Here is a 23725-nt window from a genome sequence, read left to right on the forward strand (position 1 = left end):
GAGGTTGTTTCAGAGAATGAGCTGTCTCTTTTAAAGCTTATTTATATGTTCATCTGTAGGTCTCACTTTAAGTGTATATGGTTGCTGCTTGTTTCCCTCACATTAGTTTAGCCTTTGACCAGACAGAATCATACACCAAAAAAACTTCAGGCTTCAAATAGTCCCTTTGTCTGTCTGTCTTTTTGTCTGTATTCTCAGCGCTCATAACATCGTGATTGCATCAGCATGTCTGATACTGTACAGAATCAGAGCCTCCTGTTAAGATCTCACCCAGCTCTGGCTCTCAGTACAAAGGCAGTCACAGCAAACATCCCCCTCAGATGTGAGCCTCTGCCAGATAAGAGAGTTGATCTCTTTGCATGAAACTGAGCATTTTACTAATTTGAGAGGCTGCACTGCAACAGAGTTCAAAGCAGAGCTGTGATCTGCAACTGCTTTCTCACGAGACTGGACACGAGTTGTGTTGGCAGTGAGATGAGCTGCTGATTGCATTGCCCGCTCGGCTCTGGGATTGGAAATGGGAAGTATTACTGGACAACAGACCTCTGAAAGTACACGAAGATTACTAAGCTGAGCACATTAAGACGGAGCACACAAACTGCATTACTCACCTCCCAGGTAGAGAGAAGACAGCTCGTGGGAGAGAAGGAGACAGAGAGAGTAAACAGACTTCATTTGTTCTTGCTGTCTCCACAGTTAAATTGGCATTATAAATTGCAGTGTGTTTATATGGGGTTGCCAACTCTCACTTGTGGCGTGAGACGCCAGCTTTCAGACTCGGTCTCATGCTGCTCAAACAAATCTCACTCCGGGAAGCCACAAAGCCGATCCTTCATGAAAAACTATTCTTTTATAGGTGATGAGGCTTTTCCTGCACAGAGAGAGTCTGATGATCAGGCTTTTTGCCCACATTTTGCCCTCTGTTTTGTTCCACAAAATATAGATTGTAAAAGACACATTATGCATGGATTCAGTTAAGACTAACAAGCCAGGTTTGCATGTAATGTTTCTCTCAAGATTGAAGGCTTTTCAGAGGTTTTCTTTCCAATATATCAAATACCTGCAGCCATCCAACATCAGCATAAAAGATGAATCTCCAGAGTTTGCATTAATGCGGCTGTCACAGCAGTGGTGACTTCATTAATTATTCAAAACTGTTAATTATCCCAGACCCAGGGACAGGATCAGTAACGATCTTTAAGATCTAATTCACTCTCCTTCTCTGCTTCCCTGCACTTCACACAAGTACGCTGCCGCAGTCAGATTAAAAGTTTTCAAGTTGCAGTCGAGTTATTTGTAACATTGTGTCGTGTTTAATTAAGAAGTTCAGGTTATTGAGCCGGAAGACAATTTTGAACTCCTTTTTAAGACACTCAGACAAATTCCCTCAGTAAGAGAAGGATCAAAGTCCCCAGAAAACAACTTAAAAAAAGAAAGTGTCAGAGATCAAATTAGGTGCAGAAAAGTGAGTTCACAGTAAAAACTATAAACATGAGGTCCCCGGGGCAAAACTTGAAAAAATTGCCTCAAAACAACATATTTTAGTATGTAACATATCTCCTTTCTATTCTGTACAACTGGCTAAACGTGTCTGTCCTGTCCTAAAGACATAGTGCAACAGAGTGTGGTTGCTATGCTAAATCTGATACACGGCTCCATCTCTCAAAAATGCTCAATAAGTCCTTCGCTGTTCTAGTAATGGTTTGCTTTGGCAGGTTTGATCCAGTTTTAGCTGGTTCTCCTAACCTTGAGGAAGGACGAGCAAGGCGCTCTCGGTCAAACCCTCGTGCTACTCCTTCCTCAAAGTGACTCTTTGATCTTAGCTCCTCCTAAACAGTGTGACACCAGGGAACGTCTGTTTCCTCCATTTTCTTGCTTTGCTAAACAGCTCCATTATGTTACATGACTAGATGTTGAGAAGGAACTACATATCCTAGCTAACAAGCTTGCTAAGCTAACACCTAGCAGGCCTTCTAGCTCGGTTTTAAGCGGACACTTGTTCCTTCACACAAGTTACCAACAATTGTTCCTGTCTCAAGGATAAGTTTGCAGGTTAGCTTCGTTGTGTATCAAATGCATACATATTTGTTGTTTGCCTCTGATGGTGACTCGATATTTTTCAAGTAGAATTTGTTTGCCAGAGTAGATGTTGACTTTGAACTCGATGCCAAAGAATAATAGTTTCACCTCTTTGGGTTTGAGATCAAAGGTGGTTTTAAAATGAGTCAAAGGTAGGAAATTGCCTGGTGCCTTGTCCATCACTACATCTTTTATTTCTACCAGTTACTCCTCGCCTATCGAGACATGTTGAACTATTCAGATGTGCTTACTTTAATATGTGTCAGTCAGAGGTAATGGACAAGTGCTGGGCTGTATGTGTGTGTGTTTATTCATCATTTAGATTTGGTTGTCTTGTACTTCTTTGCCTTTGGAGTTTAAAAAAAAAGGGTCTACAAGAATAGTACAAAAAAACTTCAAGCCCTCAAATGACTTAGACCACCTCTGGCTATGATTGTGTGATACTGGGTCTAAATAGACGTCTGTGCTGATATGTGTTGATATGGTCCTTGTCCAAACTTCCTGGCTGCATGTACCTGTGTGCATCCCTCAGCAGGCTTATCCCTAACACAGCCAAGACATCCCGTTTAAGCTCTGTAGATCCAAGCTTTGTGATTTCAGGAGTTATTCTAATTGACCACCTCTGACTGCCAAGCTAAAGCCCTGGGAGCTTGTTGGCGTGAGCCCAAACGAGCCTGCCTGCACATCTGAGTGTTTGTGATGGAAATATGGCCGACCGCTGATGATGTTTTTTTTTTTCTTTTTTGTTCTCTTCTTCTATTCCAGAATGCAGGAGAGGGACCTACAGAGCATGTGCAGAAGGGCGCTGCTGCTGGCCGTTTGTATGGTGTCGCTCTGGGGACAACTGACCAGCGCATCGTCACACAGAAGCCACATAGGTACAACACGGCATGTTCCTCGTTTTTTTTAGGGGCAGCTCGCCCAGATCAACAAAAACCTGCTACTTCTGGTTGATCAGCAGCTCCACCGCAGGAGCTGAGGGTTCAAGATTAGTGCTGGTGTGGTTTAATGTATCCGTTTTTGTCCCTATTTCAGTCATTGCCCATGAAAGGATACTCATAACCAAAAACATGTTTTTAATGTCATTTGAAGAATAATGGGCGCTTCTGACTTCGAGTAAGACAGGAGAACATCAACAACAGCATCAAACTGAGGAACATACATCAACAGGATACATGAGATATATATTGTTGGCTTGTTTTATATTACTGCGTTATTAGCTTTCAAATAGAAAGCATACATATACATGTTGAAAGTACAGTGGAAGGACCACTGTCCTTCTGAAGAGACTAATAATAACCATTTTGTAGGGAAGATAAAACATAGCTCAGATTTATATAGATCTGTTTCATGGCAACGTCAACGGTTTTTTTAAAGCCGTTAGTTTTGAAGAAGTTCATCATTTTAAATGAGTCTGTTATTAAAATTGCTTTTCTGAAAGGTTTTATCAGAAGAGCAGCCATCAGCACACAAAGGATGAGAGGAGAACCCTCAAAGCCACAAAAGAGAGAATTTCCTCCAAGTCAGCGTGGTTCTCTTTGAAAAAGACCCACTTTCTGATGGTATCTCTTCAGCGTCCTGATACTGATGACAATGCCATACTGATGTACTAAAAGATAAAGTTCTACCTTGTTTATGAAACCTATACTAAAATATAACTGCACAAGATGCTCCACATTCCTTATTTCCATACAGGCGGCTGCTGCTCTGCTGGTATAAATAAAACTTTAATCTCCTGAATATGTGACTTTTATTGTAAAATCAAAGTTGATGCTACTTCTACTCAGACATTAAATTTTAACACATCATATGCAGGATGATTCAGAGCTCATACTGACTCCATTCAGATTAATTCACACACTTTTTCACAAGAAGCCGATACCCTTTGCTGAGTTCTCTTTTCTCTGCTCACCAGTTAAGACAGACTAAGTTTTGTTTTGTTTTTTTTTGTTTTTTTGGTGCACATGGGAATTAACCAGTTGAGCAGTCCTACAAGTCGAACATTACGTGGTTAAAGTAACAGCAGGACTGTTTGTGTGCATGCACGTGTGTGTGTTTGGTGTGTGTATGTGGCCGGGGACAAGAGCTTTTCAAAGTGATGTCCCTTCATGGAGCGACGGCCTGATCTCTGAGCGTATCGCTGGAAACTGTGACTTCACATTGAGATAATGAGCCTTATTCCACTCGGGGACAAACAAGCTCACAATGGCTGGAAGCGAAAGGGCTACATGTTATCTGCAAACAAAGACATGACCAGCAGAAGTGTTTGATAGGGCACCAGAGGTCGAGGATAGACGCGTCGAGGAGAGCATTTTTTTTGTTGTTATTTGAACAAAAATAATTCGTAACACTATTCTTGTCCAGCTGCATTTTAAGTAATGTTGAAGATAAAAGAGGTAAAAGCTCTCCTAAATGTTTTATTGTTATAGCTGATAAATCCATCACACTTTAATGGCTAAAAAATGGGAGGTGAATTTCTTCAGTGTAGTAAAAAGAAACAAATAGACTTGTGCTGATGGACACAAATTAATTAGTGAGTTTGGAGAACTTTTAAACAGAGGGCGAAATAGGATCCCTGTCTTTGACTCATCAGTCCGTGACATGTCTGGGTTTCTTTTCAGGGGAAAGATCAACTGTGGAAATAGTCCCTCGAGCTGTAAATAATTGTGAACAAGGTTTGAGATTGTTTAGCAAAAGCGTTCTTAATTTGCAGTGAAAGGTCAGTATGCTTATTAGGAAACTTTTGAGTGTATCATAGTGACCTTTGTTCCACGATTCGATGCACATAGGAAGAGGAGGCACTCACTGATGTAAAGGCCAAGGTGAAGGAACAGCTCCAGGGAGATGTTAGCAGAGCGAAATGTAACTTATACAACTTTGATCATTTAGCAGTGGTGGAAGTGGATCTTTTAACCAAACATTTCAGTAGCTATGTTTCATTTAGTAAAAAAGGAGTTGTGCTAAGCTTTTGAGGATTTGTTCTCTTCATTTGAACTCATCAGCATGAAGTGAAATAGCATCTCGGAGGATGAGGCTGTTGGGTCATTGCCCGAGTCACCGCCTCTGTGTCACAACTCTACAAAATCTACATCAGTGGGAATCCCTTTTTTTCTTTTTCATTACCTCATGAGATAATGCCAAACAAACACAATAGGCATTTTTCGGACTGCATGAACTTTTTCATAGTTCATAGAAATTGTTGGAACTGCAGGAACTATGTACTATTTTAGTTCCTAGAACGACTTTTAAGAGTCACAATTTAAGCTCCTCCCCCATGGTGTGTAGTACTCAGGGAACTCTCTAGTGGATAGTTCCTCTCATAAAAGTCAGAAAACACCTGATGTATCAACCAAATTTTACTCCGTTAGGGTTGTTTTATGAAAAAGGTAGGCAACTCCCGTAAACGTAGACTTTAACATAGATGAACAAATTAAAGATTTTCTGAAGATTTGTTTGATGACTTTTTGCCTTTATTTTAGAGATAGGATAGTGTAGAAAATCAGGAGAGAGAGAGAGAGAGTGGGGAATGACATGCAGGAAGGAAGCTGCAGGCCTGGGTCACCCTTTTGGGGGACTGTGGCCTCTGCGATTGGGGCGTGACCTAACTACTATTCGGCCATCAGCGCCCTGTTTCCAGAATACATTTGAGGATTTTAGACTGACAGTAGAGTTTTAAATCCAATTTGTGCGACAGCAAACGTGTCAGATAAACCATTTAATCTTCAAGCTTTTACATTTTTTCCTCTCTCCTGTGGTTTGTGCCATAATTTCCGTGATTTATTACAAACCAATGAGAGAAGACCCAACACAAGAAACCTTGGCCCATGCGTTCTCCGCGGGCCACGCTGACACGTGGGTAATCACACAGCCCTTCCCCAGAGCTACGGAGGTCACATCAAGGTGGACCTCAATAAACAAACCTCTTTAGCCCCTCTGTTTATTGAGGTGTGGGGGCTTCGCCAGAGCAATTGAACTTTCCACCACAGCCTGAGTGGTAAGCTTGCTGAGCTTTACTGCACATACACACATAACCCCGTAATAAGACCACTGCATCCCCCAGAGCACCATCTGCATTCATTAGCCAGTCATGAAAGAGTGGAGAGGAGGAGAGAGGGCGAGCGGAGAGTGATCTGTGGAGGGAGAGCCAGTCTGATAACAAGTACCTTTCGGCTGTGCAATTTGTTTTGGTCCTGTCGATTGGCTTTAGACTGATGGTGTGCCTGGGTCAAACAGCGGCCTCATTACTCAGCTATTTAGATACTTGGTCACTTTTTATCCCTAACAGTAACTCACTCGATCTCATTTGAAAAGCAGTAATCAAGCTCTCTCTCTCTCTCTCTCTCTGGTTTGTTGGTCATTGTTAGTGTGAGGGCAGATGCTGAAATGTTATAAGAGAGGAATATAGGCGTAAAAAAAAAAAAAAACTCCCCGCTGAGGCTGTGTGAGGCAACAAGGCTGCGGCTCTTCTTCTGGAGATAAAAAGCGCTCTAAGCAGCGCCGTTTACAGGTCATAAACTCTGTTACATTTTTAAATATGAGGCATTAAGCCGCATAGCTCACAGAGAGCTCCACAAATTGGAAACAGGATGACTTTCGAGCTCAGGTTTACATCAAGGTCCCATGCTATATTCAAACACACACACACACACACACACACACACACACACACACACACACACACACACACACACACACACACACAGGGGGCTGCGCTGCCTTGTTAACAAGATAAAACTGTGCTCTCGCTCTCATTTGAATTCAGAGGAATATTTCCATATTTGCTTATGGTAGAGACTTTCTAAAAACTGTGCGACAAAAACTCTAATGGCTCAGTCTCAAGCTGATTTTTATACTTCAGGGGATTCTTTTGTATTTTATGCAAATTTGCATAACACATTTTTTTTTTTTTTTTTTTTTAAGAACAAACTGATTCTCCAGAGAGTAAACTAACGGCAGGATGCAACATCTACTTTCTTGTTTTTCTCCACTGCAGAGACCTTTTGTTTCTCTCAGCCTTCGTCAGATTAGTTTTTGGAAAAGATTAGGAGAGATATATGTCACATTAATGAAGAATGTAAAAAGATATCTGTTCATGTTGAGTAAGAATTGTTTCCTTGCACAAGCGTGAAGAGTGAAAAGGCTGCAGGAGAGACTTAAATGTTAAACGTCTTTTGATTAGAACCAGTAGTCCTTTTTTTATTCTTTAAAGACTAAACTTATTTTAAAATAATAACCATCCAGCCACCATTATCTATAGTGTTTATCCTGTCCGGGGTCGTGGAGAGCTGTCATTGGACGAGAGGCGGGGTACATCCGGGACTCCTCATCAGCCAATCACAGCTCTGACAAACAGAGACAAACAACCACTTACACTCACATCCACACCTAAGGACCATTTAGAGTCCTGCATGCACGAGGAGAACAAACAGAAAAGGCCGGTCTGGAACCTTCCTGCTGGCATCTTATTATGAATATGATTTTAATTGTCACAGCCCAACTCCAAAACTCCCTCAGGGATGATGAAGTCATTGTTTTGATCGATTGAAAAAAATGTTATTTTTGTGTTCAGAGTGAATGACAGGAAGATGAAAATTGAATTATTTTGACATGGTTGTGTCTTCACTTTGTATTCAACATGATTCCTTCTTCCATCTTCATTCATGTTTGTCTGTGGAGTATCATTGATTTACAAGTGTTCTTTATGTCATCAGCAATTCAGAGGTAAAGTCCAAAAATGTATTTACCTGTGAGAAATATTCCTAAATTCTCACCTTTGAATTTAGTCCAGTCCACAGCTTTGTGTTTTTGTAAAGACGAGAAGAGTACAAGTTTGTGTCGGACTGAAAGTCCCTGAACGGGAGAGAAAAGCACCAAACGTGTGCTTCATTGCAAAACAGGCCACTACCTTTCATTGTCAGTTTCCACAGGTCAGCTCAGCGACACATCCAGGCATAACAATCCACACATTGAAATGTTTCCAGGAGAGAGTTTTAAAAACCAACCAACTACTCTCCCATTCCTGCGTGTCGTGCATTTTCCTCCTCGTGATTTCCCATCGGGACCTTTAGTACATTAATTCTCCCAGTTTACTGGCCTGTAAGGACCTGAGTAATGCTACATACATATCTGTATGTCTGTTGTTGTGTTAGCATATATCAGCCCGGTGCACACTCCACGCAGCAGGTCAATGTGGAACCCTTGCCCAGAGGTAGCATGACATTATAGCGAGCAGCAGCAGCAGCAGCAGCAGCAGCAGGTCACCCCCACCCTGGGGAGGTGCAGGGATGTTGCTGCAGAGCATCCGTGCTGACATTTGGAGAGCAGGTGGACGACACAATGCAGGACGGAGATAGCGAGCAAGGGGAGATTGAGATGGAGATGTGTGGCTGCTTGAGATGCACTGTGGGGATGACAGGGGTCAGCTCGCCCCATCTCCCGGTGGCAGCCAGCGAGATTAGAAAACCATCAAACGTCCTCTGCTATACGCGTCTGAATGGCAGCTGTATAGATGAGCCGTGAGTGGCTGCGTGTGGCCTTGGTTGTATCCTCTCTGTGTGTGCCTGTGTAGCCAGAGGAGGAGAGTAAGGGGACTGTGTGTATGCTGAGAGAATGTCAATAGTTTTATTCACATGCTTAGAGGAAATCCGAGTTCACTCCTGGGCTTGTTCTTTTATCATGTGGGTTGTGTTATGGTGATAAAAATAAGAAAAGGCTTTTTATTCATCTGCTCTGAAGCAGGGCGTTAAGGGGAATACATTATTATAGTTTTGACTGCATTTATTATCGGCACAGTCCTGCGTTGGTGCGGTCTTTTAAACCTGCGTCTGCACGTATCATAACCAGAACAGACCCATTCTTTCAAACTATCTGGAATTCAGATCAGCCACCAAGGCTGGACTTGGAGACACATAGACAAAGTCTCAGCTTCAACCTTCTCATACATTTCCTGTGAAATTTCCACATAAGAAACATGAACATGAGACTGATTCTAAAGTTGTCGTGAGTAAGAAGTTATTGTCACAGATTTGAGCTTAGCTGTCATTCTTCATGCACACCATAGAATCAGGAACATTTCAATATTTATTGGTCCAATGATGCGTTGTAGAATTTCACAATGACTGATGTTAAGATATCTGCTCCATTGTTTTTATTTCTGATTCTCCAATACAGAAAAATGAGTATTTTCTCACCAGCTGCCTTTTATAATTGTATCGTGGGCTTAGAGGTGTTCATGATGGTGCTTGATTCTGATTTAACTATAGTGATATGAAGTTACACAGATTTATGAAACAACTTATGACATAAAGTCAGACTAGTTAATGCACACAATCTGTCACATGTTTTTTTTTTTTTTTAATTGTACAGACTTGATTAATCCCTAAGTGAACATCCTTGATCAAATCAATCAAAGTTTTTGTGAGTGCAGTGGTGTTATGAAACATTTGGCCTTGTTTGCAACTTGTACAGGCCTAAATGTGTACCTGATGTCTTTTAGCAGACACTATACTGGGGTTGTAGTTTTTATAGATAGGAGCTTTTCATAATTAGGGGTCGGGTTGATCAGTTAGCTGCAGTATGACGACTGCTGGGCTTCAGAAACCAATAAGTGATGTCACAAAGACTGTGTCCATGCTTTATATAAAATATGGTGTCTTTCTACAATAAGGGGAATCCACATGTGACCAGAGCTGTGTAGCTGAGAGTAAATTAGTGCTCTGTGCCTCAGTGTGGCAGATAGGACCCACACTGTGTCAGAATCTGACACGCCAGCAGCCTTCTATCTCCATCTCGTCTCTAATTACAGCTCAAATGTAAACCCATTATCCCTCACCGAATTATGACTAACCTCTAGCTATTCTCAAACTCAAAGAAATGAGGATTTTTGGATTTTATAGAAATCGAAGTTGAGCCTGGTGATAACGATTTAAGCTGATGAATGCAATTAGCAGAGGAGTGCTAACAGCACGGCGGTAATTGGGTCTCACAAACTAAGAGCCTGCCTTTACCGAGCAATTAGAGCAACCTCCTTTGAAGTGACTTTGATTGTACTGCTGTTAATGACCCTTGCCCGGTTGAAGCCTTGCACTGGTAAGGTGCAGTCCTCGTTCAGATTGGTCACAGCTTCATTCATTGTTGTGTTTACGTGTTTAATGTAAGTGTGTTGAAGAATTTGTGAAGTGAATAATTAGTCCGTGATGGTGATTCTCTGCTCTACAGACTGTGTCATACGAGAGGCAGCGTGATGCATGTTGTTACATAACATTAACTTTAGAATTAGTGACTTATTACAAGTAATGAATCTTAGAGAGTAATGGTGTAATCTCGCAGCTCTCACAGACACTGTTTCCATTCTCTGGGAGTGGACTTATTAAAGGTAATTAAGGACAGAGTGTAAAGTTGTTTATTCATGACACTTATGTATCCTCTGTGTATTCTTATACTATGGAAACATTTAAGGACATGTGGGCTTCTGGGATAACAGCACAGATCATCTGTCAGATAGAGACTGTGTATAGAGAGAGCCAGTCCACACTGAAAGAGACTCATATTTATATGGAAAACAAAAATCTACATTTTCTATTTATATACATAACACATAAAAATGCTAGTAGAGAGAGGGGGATGAGATGCAGTAAAGGTCAGAGGTTGGATTTGAACCAATGGTCTATGCAATAAGAATGATATCCTCAGAGTGTGCAACATAACCACTACACTATATCCAGTGCCCCATAAAAATGATATATATGGTGTGATTTTTTCTTTTTGATTGGGAATTGGTTTTCGAGCTCAAATAAAGAAATCACACATCACTTTACCGTAATCATCAGTGATGCAAAAGGACCATCGTGTTTGTTTAAATAGATGAGACTCGGGTTGACTCTTTGCATGCCACACACTATGAGAACTAATCTGTTCATCTGTCGTGGGTCTCTCCCATTCTCAGGCCTCTCTCAGGCTGCCCCCTGCCAACCTGCATGCTCTTCATCGATGCACTTATTGGTCATAAGCCGAATCTTTCACAGTCTTTAAACGAGTGAGCTTGTTACATTTTAAGTGAAGTATCTCTGTCATTTCTTTTCACTTGGGTACTTTTAAAATCGAGCGTAGTCTTGCTGATCTCTCTTTAAAGATGTCTTCACCGGCTTTATTATGCTACTGTACAAAATGGCTCGTTTTCTATTTAATATGTCCTAACTCAGTGAAAGTGAAACAGTATAATGTGTGATATAGTACTTTTAGAGGGAGACATTATAGGAGAGGCTTCTGAACAAAGCTACAGTGAGACGAGCATAAATCTGTAGGTCATAAGTGCCTGATTGGGTTTGATTTAGTGCAGATATTTAGAAATGAAATTGGTGGGTTTGAGGTCTGTACTGATCTTAATTGCATTTAACAGTTGGGAAGGAATATATAACGAATAAAAACTGTAGATTTATTTATAACTGTTGGAAAAGCGGGATAGTAATAACAGCATGTGCTCCATTAGTGAATCACAGGTGGCACGTTTGCTTTACTGATGCCTCCTTTCATTCCCTATTTGGAGCTCACACATAGTAAATGAGCCCACCGTAGGCTGCATGACTTGTGCATCCTGATGGTTAAACTGAGTTGTGTTAGACTAAATGCTCTTCAAATGCTTTCCCGTTGAGTTTTGTGGAGTGGCAAACACGCACTATACGTCTGTAAAGTGTATCGTAGGCGTGTGGCACAGTCCTAATAGCTTCAGAGGAGCAGGCAGGGATATCTGAGGCATGATGGGAACAGGAGCAGACAGGTGCAGCCATACTGAGAGAAGCCTGAGACGAGTTAGTGCACGGCGTCAGTCAGATGGCGGACAGAGAAAAGCAGAAAAAATCTCATTTTTACTCACAAAACTTCTTCTGAAATGTAGCGTATTTAATCTACTAAAATATTCATTTGACTTCATATAACCTCGAATTTAATAAGGGCAGCACTCTTGGTTAACGGAGGATAACTTAGATATTTATAAATGATCAATCTCATAACAGAATTGTGAACTCAGAAGACAAAAGTTCAGAATTGTGTTTAAATGTAATTGTAAATGGTAAACAATGAAGTGTCTGAATAAAGAATATGGTTCTTATGACAGTGACGATGCAATTATGTATATGACAATGAAATTGTACATCACAGACTCTATAACTTAACTCGTATGTTGACATATTTGGTAACAAGATAAAACGTGCTATGGTTTGAATGATTTAACTGACACATGAATAAAGGAGAAAAGGTGATAAACGAATCTTGGGATTAAATTTGGACTTGGATTCTGAAGGAGACACGACCAGTTTTGATCTCAATACTTGCTCAGAGCAGACAGCCTTACTTTTACGGTACTCTCGGTCTCTTTGGGTCAACCGGCACTCTCCACCAGCCAGAAGCTGCCATCATCTGCTGGGTAAAAAGTCAGGTTCATAGCTTAAAGATGTTGAGGTCCGACGACTTGCTTCGTGTCGTCTCCCAGCGGCTCCAAGTAAATTAAAATAAAAAAATCTAAATAAAGTCTTTTGATGGTTTCATTTTCTCTTAGATTTACCTAATGGCATCACAATTTATCTAGATTAGGAAATTGGCGGTCAAAATATGATAAGTCAAAACTTTGAATGAGAAAAGTTAAAAAGGCCCAGCTTGAGCAACAAATAAATAAAGCTTTCAAAAAAGCTTAAAGATGTATTGAATAAGTTAATAAAAAGACTGCAGTGAAGAAATAAGTGATGAAAAGAGTTGTTTTCTTCCCCTGTCATCAGGCATCGTTTAAATTACAAAATTTACTCAATAAGATTACAAACAAGAACTATTTAAAGAGTGCTATTCTTAATCAGACACATTAACAAAATATAAAGAGCAGTTGGTGTCTCAATAACACCTTCGATATAACATTTATAACTAGTAGAAAACATTTATTAAAGGCAGCTCATTTAGCTGCTGTAGACTAGTTTTTAAGACTCAGTGGCATCTGCTCGTATGGAGACCAGCTGCAGTGAAAAACTACATTTAATATTCACAGAGTCTTTGTGCTTATGTTTCTATATTTGTTTTGTCGTTTTCACCGGGATGCAAAACAATCAAGTAGAAGTTGATGAACTATGTGAAGCCCTTAACTGTATGTTTAAGTCATCAGATTCAGAAGCCCTGCCATGTTTATATATTCAATGTAATAAGTCACTGAATGGTTACAAAACCGCCTGTGTCTGAATCACATGTTGCACTCAGCATGGACATGAAACATAAACCAAGATGTTTCTGTTTTATCTCTAAGCTGGGGAAATGTTTGTATTGTTATTACAGAGCTAAACTCTCCCGCCCTCAGGTGACAAAAAGGACCTGAGCAGATTTCTGATAGATTTTTTAACTGCAGTGATTGACTCATAGTCCAGTCTGAGCTTTCCTATCTTATTAAGATTATTGAAATATTTAAGTGCTTAAGTCTGGATGATTCCTGTGGTGCACGACGACTACAAACTTCAAAGAGTATCAACTTCCTGCTGAGTTGATCGTAAGTTCAGGAAGAAGAAATATTTTAAAATGTTAGACGGCTGCAAGAAATGAATATGTTTTTGGTCTGCTGCCAGTTAGAAGTTACAAAAACTGAACAGTGGTTGATTAATTAGGAAGAAGTAACCTTTAAGGTGTTAACTCAGATCCTAATGAGAAAAAAGGGCACATCTTGAGGAAACAGATTCAGACATGTTCCGTGTAAGATATCGGGCAAAAAAAACGGCCAGAAAGATTTATTAACATGCATAATTATATTACAGTGAAGTTCCCTGTTAACCTCCTGTGTAAGATATGTCATCACTTGATCCTTTCACCAAGTGGATGACATGTTTTGGTGAAATTGTGTAAAAATGTTCACAATTTAGAGCTACTACATTTTGAATGATGACAGTGACCTTGAACTTTGACCTTTCAGGGTATCACCAAATTCTAGAGATTTCTGTCTGGAGTCCAGGTGAACATTTTCTGCCAAAATTATAGAAATTCCCACCAGAGGTGTGCGAGACGTTGTGTTAACAAGAATAATCTGAATATATACGAACAGACAAATCAGTCACATAATGCTCTGATGGTGGTCCAAACAATAAACTATGCACCATAAGACTCCAGAACCTGAGAATGAGCTACACTGGTAAGTCTTCTTCAGTAATCTAATGATGGTGGTCTGTACCTTCACAGCTGCATTGGAATCAAACAGCGAATTCAGCTTGTTTTTGTGAAGCCATGTTCCATTCGTAAATGGAATAAGTTGTAGCCCACAGAGTAGCTCCTTGTAATTATGACAACCTTATGCTTTCTGTTTACATCCCCCAGTGCATTATGGGAATATATGTCATGATCTATTGAAATTCCTCTAATGGCTTTCTTCCCTCTGAGGGCTGGTTGTTGTAGCTCTGCAGTCATTAAAGCCCGGTGACGGCTTTCCACCAGCTCCACATCTGTCTCTAAATTGGCACATTGTATTATTTGGAGATGTGAGAGAACATGTCGGGAAAGTTTAATGTCGTCTGTAAACGCTAATTCCTTGTACTTACTATTACAGATTTGCAGCCCCCCAATCGTAAATATAACACATTTGCCTTAACAACCGTCCCCTGAATCCTCCTTTTCCCAGCAGTTTGATTATATAAATCCTAAAAGACATTTATGAGTACTCATCTGTATTCAGGCGATGCTGAGAGGGAAGTCAGAGACTCGTGAGCCGTTCATCCTCGGGTAGTTCCCCTTTTTATTTTACGCTACAGCCTGGTGGATATTCACTAAAGGCTGGATACTGACTGAATAAAGTGAAATATAAGCTTCTAAAATGCAGTCTATCAATTGCTTCCCTCCGTCTTCAGGCTCTGCTCCATGACTTTTTGCCTTCTGGCTCACATCTCCTCAGGAATGAAGTGCAGCGCCGAGTGTCCACATCGGACCATAAAAACAGCAAAGCGAGGCTGAGCATCAAGTTTATGTGAATGGACTGGAGCATAAAATGTAATGGGTGGAACCATTGGAGTTCTCCTGAAATGGCTTTTTTTTAAAAGGTTTGTCGACATATTTTTCAGCAAGATGGTCTATTAAAAAGAGGAACATTTATATTGAGCTGTCAGCGGGTGGACAGGTCAGATGCTCCTTTAATAGCGTCCTCGGGCAGCCCGCATTTCAACAGGGGATCAGTGCCGGTGGCTGCCTCCCCGCTAATGAAATAATATTGTTTTCTAGGGCGAGGTTTGATTTAGTGCAACAGGTTAAATGTAACTGTCAGTTAGCAGCATTGTTAATGTAGCAGCTTGACAAATTTAGGGGAGAATAATCTGTAATCCTCAACGATGAGTAATTTGGTGCAAACCATTCTTCTTGTTTTCAGACTGTTCTTGTTGCTCTATTTCGAAGACACTCTGCCGTCTCCTCCGTCTAATGAAGATGGATCAGTGTGCACTCATCGTGCCTCTGTCATTGTTACAGAAATGTTCAGTTTAACAGGAGAGCCTCATCCCCCTTTTAGTAGTTCCAGTCGTCCATGTTTCATGACAGCCTGCCCGTCACTCACAGCTCTGAAAGGCTTCGCTGGAATCCGCTCGAGATGAAAAACATGGGAATCCAGTTGGAAAGTGGGGATGGCAGCCATTTAGAGCAGACATGACATCTGCTTGACAGATAACCAGCGTGTGTGCATGCCAGATGAGAGACAAGAGAGCGGAGTCGAGGATCTCCAGCCTCTCTTTTGTCGGCCTCTGTGGAGTAATGGTGAAGCTGGACGTGGAGGGCTCAGGCACGCTGTAACATTCGTCCAAATATAGAAATCAACATACTCAAAGGAGGACAAGACCGTCCATCTGAACTGTTGGGTTTCTAACTTTCTGTAATTTATAAGTTCAACGAAGAAATCGCAGAACAGACAGTGGATTATTTTACGGCGAGGTCAGATAATCAACGCAGCACAAACATTCACAACTGCTGGCTGACAAAGTTTCTAATGTGAATGCACGTGCTTCTATCTGTTGAAAGGTGCATCCCATAAATTCCTTTCCACTTTGGGTACATCTGTATAAAGCATGAAGAAGACATCACCTTGCCTCGTAAATGTCAAACAAATCTTTTGTTTCAACAGACATCCCTCTCTTTCCCAATATAGAGAGAGATATTTTACCCAAATATGCTTACTCAAGCCTAGAATCAGTCATTTTTAGATGGTATACAGATTTAATATTCACAGAGTTATCAAACTGAACATATTCATGGAAATTCGTAGTAACATGAACATAACATGGCTTTGTTTTCTACTTCATCCTGATTGATAGATTACAGAAGTTCTTGAATCTTTGAGAGTGTAACCTTTACAAGTCCTGAACATTTTCAGCCCATTTACTGTGGCGATAATTGGACAAAACGAGGGGGGAAAAAACAACAACAAAAACACAGAATAAGCTTCAGCACAATAAAAAGCTGGATAATGCAGAAATCAATATTAATGATGAATGAAGTCAAATTCTTGAAATTCCAGTCCAATTATGCAAATTTTGGCTGTTTACTGGAGTGGTGCCAGTCCACTAACTGGGCACTGCAGTTCAGCAAAGCGCCCCCAAATGCTCTGAGGTACAGTTTAAATAAACTAATATTAATACTAACCGTACGTGTGCAGCCCCCTCATTCTGACATGTCTTCATTAAAACATGGTTACAGGTTCCTGTCTGTGCTTGTGTGCATGTTTAAGGCCTTTGTAGTCTTTTCAATATCAGATCATTTTCTCTGAAGTACATCTTCTTCTATTGTAAATGGAAATGTTCAGTTTCAATGTAAGTTAAAGCACCTAACATTTAATTATTGTGTTGTAAAGTTTAGGTCTGCTAAAACAGCCTCCTTTTGTACATTATATCATATATGTAAACCACTAGGATCCATTCATTTAATAAATGCTTCTGTTGGGGCTTTAGTAATGATGTCAAGTTTGGCAGCCATTGTGTTCTTTCTTCATCTTCTCATGTGCTGTATAGCAGTTCTACATGAGGAAACACATTTTTGAATTTCTAAAGCTGCAGAAATGATGCTTTAAATAAACTAATAACTGGACATGCAGTGTGAGGGAAATGTACGGTATATTGCCAGGACATTGAAGTTGTGTTCCCTGAAAAATCAAATGGGAAAGTTTGGAAGAGATAATAAATCAGAAAATAAACCAAAAACCAACATCTGACACCTTAAATATTCCCTCTGACTCAAGGAGAATCGTGCAATTGTCTTTCTTTTACTATAAAGCATTTTACATGTCCCTGAAGCACAACAAACCACCGTCAGGAATGTGTTTTGCTTGTGAACGTCCTTGTGCAAATGATGAGATACAAACAAACCACTCTCCTGAAAGTTTTTCTCTATAAAGGCTTCCATTCACAACCTGCAGTGTCCTCTCCTAAAGACATGTACTCTGTATTGGCCCAGTGTTTAAACCCCACTCCCTCCTTTATAACCTATCCCAAATCTCATACAGTAGATTAGAGACACTGTTATCAGGAAGCAATTACACCGCCATTAAAACATCATTTTAGAAAAGCTACTTTGCATAAAACAGTTTTTTTTGTGGAAAGGGTGGGCAAAATGACCTTTAGCCATGTGTTTATTTTCATAAAGATGGGCATTTGGAATAATGTTTGTTTTCTGGACATGTGCTAATGACACAGGCTGATTCACCTTACCTCCAGTCTGCTCATGCAAAATAAATATTAGTTATACTGCAAGTAGACAAAGTGTAATACTGAGGCTCCCAATCTACTGTTATAAAGTCCAAAAAAACAAAACAAAACAAAAAAAACCCCTGAAGAAAACAACTTTTTAACATTCACAGTGAGAATTTAAAATCAATTTTTGCAGAACTTCAGACCTGCTGGCTTCAATTAATTTCCCAGTAGCAAAGAAAAGTCCTATGAATACAGTCTAGATTTTAAACTGTGTATGTGACAACAAAATACCTCTTCTTTTGCATCAGCGTAATAATATCAGACTTTAATGAAAGAATACCTTTGGTTCTTTTTGGTATAATGGCACAAATTGCAAACTGTGAACGAGCCAAGATAAGAAAGAACGGAGGTGTTTTGCTGTCCCTAAAAGCAAAACAAGACTGACACGATGGGTAATTGCCAAGTTTTTCTTTCCAAAATATTTCTTTTGAACTGAAGTTCCATCAAAGACAAGAAGTTGGACTGTAAACCGAGGAAAGACTCTTTCTAAAGGGAGGATCCTTGGAATTGATTTGTTATCAAGCAATGTAACATGAGAGGAAGTGTTGGTGCTCTCAAAACCGCAGGTTCAGTGCTAAAGAAAAAAAAAAGATATAATAATATTGCTGATATTCAGTGTGACTGCTCAACCTTGATTGTCACGCTTCACATCAATGCTGCATGTACTGGAGGAGTTGACAGTCATAAGCAACTGTATATTGTTTGTTTGTTTGTTTATGTAATACTTTTTATTTGAATCCCCTAACTAAAGTATATTTCTCCTGACGAGACAGGAACAACCTGAAGAAATATGTCCATCTCTGCACTTCACACTTTGCAATCAAACAGGCAACATGTGCTGGTAGAGGAAAGATTTTTTAATGTCGTTATACTGAGGTGAGTGATTCGAATATTAACAAATCCCAGTGCTGTCATACTCGTCACTAGTTTGTATTTCAAATTTTTTTTTTCCCATTTAAAAGTAAAGGGTGCAAGTTTCAGACCAGATGTGTTGTAGACCAGATGTGCACCAGACTCCGAGACCAAAACAAAGCTGTCCCTAAGCACACCAGTTCCTCCCCCTCCCCAAGCCCCCATACAGTGTTCTGACAGAGTGCAGCTGTTTCTACTGCTCCTCTCCATTTAGTTATTAATATTTTTTTGGGGGATTTTTTTTTTCCAGCCAAAAAAGTATTTTCTTTGCTTTTAAAGGTGTGTTTGTTCTCTTTGAAGTGTGACAGAACTCTGCCATTGTGACTCTACTGGCAGCGTCCCTGAGGGGGCGGGGCCGTCTCTCTTTCTCCATGACGGTTTGACAGGAAGGGGTTCACATGAGCCAAACTCTGAGTGAAACGTCCACAAGCTGATTGAAGCTCCGTCCAGTCAGCGTAAAAACCCAGACGGAGTTTGACTTTACTCCGTTTTTTTTGTTTTGTTTTTTTGTAACAAATTTTTATTGGTTTTCAACAGAAACACAAGTTAAACATTTTGCCATCATGTCAGTAACAGAGATATATATACTTTTAGAAAGTCATTTCACCAATAAAGTTATTAGTTAGTTTATGGTTGATGTTGACTATATTAATGTTTAAGATGCTTTATAATATACCTTAAAATAACACAGTGGAAAATACAACATGTATACTTAATGCAATCGTTGCTTTCTTCTGGTTTATTGTAATATTTAAAGAAAGGTTCCGGGTCTGCGTTTCTTAAAGAAATGAAGGAAAGTGATAAACAATCTTTTGATTTATATGCCAGACAGTTTTCGTTTGAGTACTTGTTGTAACACCTGGAACGCAAAAAAAAAAGAAAAAGAAAAAAAGCTCAATATTTGATTTTATCTTGGCATGTTGAGATGAGATGATGAAAAATGCACATACAGTGTGAGTGCTGGAAAAGCGTGTGATGAAATGAGAAAAGGACTATAATGGTTCTGTGATGGCGTGTCTGAACATCCCTTATTACATTTTCAGCGACTGTCTAGAGAATGAGTAACCATGTCAAGATAACACTCTCCCTGCAGAAGGCTCTGAGTCTGTGTATAAGTCTCTTTTTCTGCTGCTGCCGCTGCTGTCCCCGACTTTAATAACTTCAGTAGCCTTTCACTTATAAGGCTGTATGATTCCTTGAGGGACTCCAATTGATCAGTCAGTGGTGGGCTCTAACATCTTGGCAGCCAGATGAATGGTACTGACATGGACTTCATCTAAACCACTAAAGCATACACTCGGGGATAGTGAGGGCCCACTCATCTGTTTCTATATGCTCTCTCTCTAAAGATCGTCCTGGGCGAGGCAAAGATTACAAAAAAATAACAGAAAATCTGCCAACAGGAAACTGACCTGTGAGAATAAAGACCGATGAGCCAGTGACACTGACTCCTTTTTTTTTTTTTTTTACTTCAGTAACTAAAACCAGTTTGATCTGAAAGCGTTATGTTGCATCTGGGTTATGGTTTGCTTGATTCTTGTTGTGGGTGCTCTCACAGGAATAATAAACAGATGAACATAATATGCACTGCAAGCACTCCCTTCACACAGAACTTGCATTCTAGTTAACAGGATGTATTGTAGTATACGTTTGTCCCCAGTGAGTGAAGTCGTTTCCTTCTCAGCTTTTTTGTAGATGCATTTAATGTCGACAACAGTGCTTATGGCAGATGATGCAAATGTTGGATTTTTTTTAAAGAACTTTCTGAGTTCTTTAACTGAAATGAAAACTTCCTCCATGTAAGCGTGTCGTAAACACAGCTCACACAACAGCACAGCTTGCAGGACTCAAACTTCTCCCATTGTAGGCTGACTCAGAGAGACTTTGACAGAGTTGATTTCCTCTGTATGTCTACTGCAGAAATATCGCACATTCTTCTTTTTAATGGATGGAAATAGACACAACTACGCGTCCATGCTTCTCTAAACGCCTGCACTCAAACGTGGGCTTGTTTCTCACTTTGACTTGTCAGCTAAGCAGGTTTAGAGATCAGTATAGAGATCAGTCAATCCTTTTTGGACACTTTAATCCCATCCCATTACACACTCCTCTTTGCAGAGTTCACATCACATTTCCCACCCGGCAGATGAAGAACAAATGTGTCATAAAGCAAAACCTCAGTCGGCCTCTTTTGTTTGCTGCCACATAAACAGATTTTGATGTTTGAATTGTTTTTTTACCTGGAACTCTTTTTTTTTTTTTAAATCCTCTCACGTTCTCTTCTAATGATTGTTTTGGCTGTGTGACACTGGCACGCTCAGGCTTAGTTTTACCTGAAAAATATGCTGCAGTTGTTTCCTGTCGGCATGTGGAAGCTTTAGAGCAGAACCAAATGGGTTATCAGCATGAGGAGCAAACAGTAGTATGATTTGAATCATTACTAATTCATGCGCTGTCTCCTTTGTATGGCCTACAACTTCTGTTTTTATAGCTGCTGCTGTTTCTGCGGTCTGGGCCTGTGGCCAGGACATGACTCTGTTTTCGCTGTTTTGATCTGCCTCCACATTTTTTCCGACTGCAAAAGGCCGGCTGGCGGCTCGCTGCATGAGGCCAGATTGAATCCGAAAATGCTCTCGGTATATTTTGCTCCCTGTCCCTCTGCGGTGAAAAGCCCGCTGAAGCCAGACTTGTTGCTTCATGCCTCGATGGATAAAGAAGTTTGTTGCCTGTCAGGCCGAGACATCCATTCATGTCAACAACGAGGTCAAGAAATAGCATCTGATTTGACGTTAATCCGACCGTACAGTTTTGAACACTCAATATCTACTTCCTGTGATTTGTTACTGAGGTCTGACAAGTGTGCCAGTCTGATCCCTGCACTTCCTGTGACCAGCTTCTTGATGAGTCTGTGTCATTTATAATTGACTTGCTTCAAGTTGGCATGTCATTTGTTTAATCATCGAAACGTTCAAGGTGTTGTGCACTTTGCTAATCATGTTTTACCTTCCTCATTCTTTACTCCCTCAGAGGGAAAAGGATGTTCTGGCGTGTTAACAACTGATAACAGTATAAATCCTGTCTCCGGTTCACTGCTTCATATTGATTTGTTTTTGCAATTTGAAATCATGTATTGTTTCTTACTTTGCCCTTATCAGTGTTTTCATTTCAGCTGCAATAAAATATCTTGATCTATGTACAATTCTATGTCCAGTTATGTCACAGGTCATTGGAATTCACACTGTGTTTGATGACTTTCAACCTTTATGTCCACTGAGCAGCAGAAAGAAAGAACACGTCATATTACAGCGTGGACAGTATAGACCACGATCACTCTTTCTTCTGACTGTTTATACAAAAATGAAAAGTGGTTAAAGCTCCGGAGAATTATTATTATTTTTTTTTAGCTTGCCTCGATTCAGATTGAAATCTTAATCTGCCTCTTTATAAACTACAAACAAGACCATCAGCAACTAGGTTGATTTATTATGTGTAGTTCATCTTAATGCCTGCCTGTCACTGGGTGTCCAGCATGGAGATTAGGAGCAGGCTACATTTTAAAGAAGTGACCAGTGCCAATGATCTGACACCTCTCCTTACCAGACCAACTTCCATACATTGGTCTGGCCCGGTACTGAAACAGCAACTCCGAGGCAAAGCCCCTGCAGACTGAACTATTGCCTCCTAGAAACTCATCAGTCAGAGGAAAATGTATTTCTGTTGCTGTGGTGAAACGAAAATAAAAACTTTTTAATAGGATTGGTTGAACAGTTAAACAAAACCACAAGATTTAGCAAAGGTTCTTTAACAGCACCTGTTTCACAAGGAAAGAAGTGTTTGAGTGTTTGTGAATGGAATGAACGCCAGTCCCTCCACTCAGTATACTGTATGAGCAGTCAGATCTCAGACGAGCACAGAGAAGATTGTCCGACCCATTTCACATTACTGTCTGAGAAGATGAGCTTCTAGCATCTGGCAGGCGACACAAAGTTTCCCAGAGCAAAACTCAAAGCAGTTTTAAACTTATTTGAGTGGAGATCAATGTAAATAACAGATGTGATCTTCAGCCTAAGTGGAATAAATGCAATGTGTTCTGATCTATTTCACTTTACATTTGGTATAATATGCAGGATGTCAGCAGTATTAGTAATGAGTATTTATTGAAAGTTATCCCTGGTATGTGTCAGCTAAGTGTTTGCAGCAAGACAATAGGTCCTATAACTGTAATGAATTTGTTGGAAGTTTTTTTGTCCTCTTTTGGAAATGCCAGCAGAAGGATGGAGAACAGGAGCGACAGATTAAACCTTCTTTCAGAGAAGTTCAGGAAATAGATTTTTCTTTTTTAAATTCCTTTCCAAATAAAATGAGTCCACTCCAAGGATCCTTTCAAGGTTTCTACCTGATGACAGACTTTTTAAATATCATGGACTTGTTATTGTGAATGTTTGGTTATACACACTACCTCCTCTGTTTCTCGATAACAAAAGCAACATCCTGCGTGTTATACTTAGCTCCGTTAATGTAATTAAAGCTTGCTGAGGTCAGTGACGTCTCCCTGTCACTATTAGAAGGAAAGCTGCACCTCTGTTGTTGCTCTATCCCCCGCCGAGCTTCTATTACTGTATCCTGTGCTTGACTGGCCATGTGAGGCTCATTCAGCTCGTCGTGCTGACAGGTGGAGCAGTTGTTGTGATCCGTGCCTTCCCACCTGCATCTCAGATCAATTGTTTGATTGCTGTTAGAGCTGAAGGCAACCTGTGGCTTGGTTCTAACCTGTATGATTAGGTCTTTGATAAGTACAACTGGAGAGCATTTTAACCCAAGACTAGCAACAAGTGTCAGAAGACGAAGGAGTGAACAGAGCTTCCTCCACAACGTTCAGTATTCGGTTGTAAAGTGTTTTAAATGGGGAACAGATTCTCATTTAACCAAACATTTATATATAAATGTATCTTTGCAAATAGCAGCCTTAAACACACTTTAATAGATTCAACAATCGT

At 40.2% G+C, this 23725-nt stretch overlaps 1 protein-coding gene across 1 annotated transcript in view; it reads left to right on the forward strand.

Moving 5' to 3' along the window:
* tafa3a (TAFA chemokine like family member 3a) overlaps positions 1-23725 on the forward strand; it is a 98783-nt gene that overhangs the window by 56540 nt on the left and 18518 nt on the right. The window contains exon 2 of the mRNA XM_079341426.1: positions 2845-2957. Within this exon, the coding sequence (XP_079197552.1) occupies positions 2846-2957 (112 nt within the window). The 5' untranslated portion in view covers position 2845. The remainder of the gene's footprint in view (positions 1-2844; positions 2958-23725) is intronic.

Source organism: Symphodus melops (genome assembly GCF_947650265.1).
Source record: "Symphodus melops genome assembly, chromosome: 4".
NCBI classification, from domain to species: domain Eukaryota; kingdom Metazoa; phylum Chordata; class Actinopteri; order Labriformes; family Labridae; genus Symphodus; species Symphodus melops.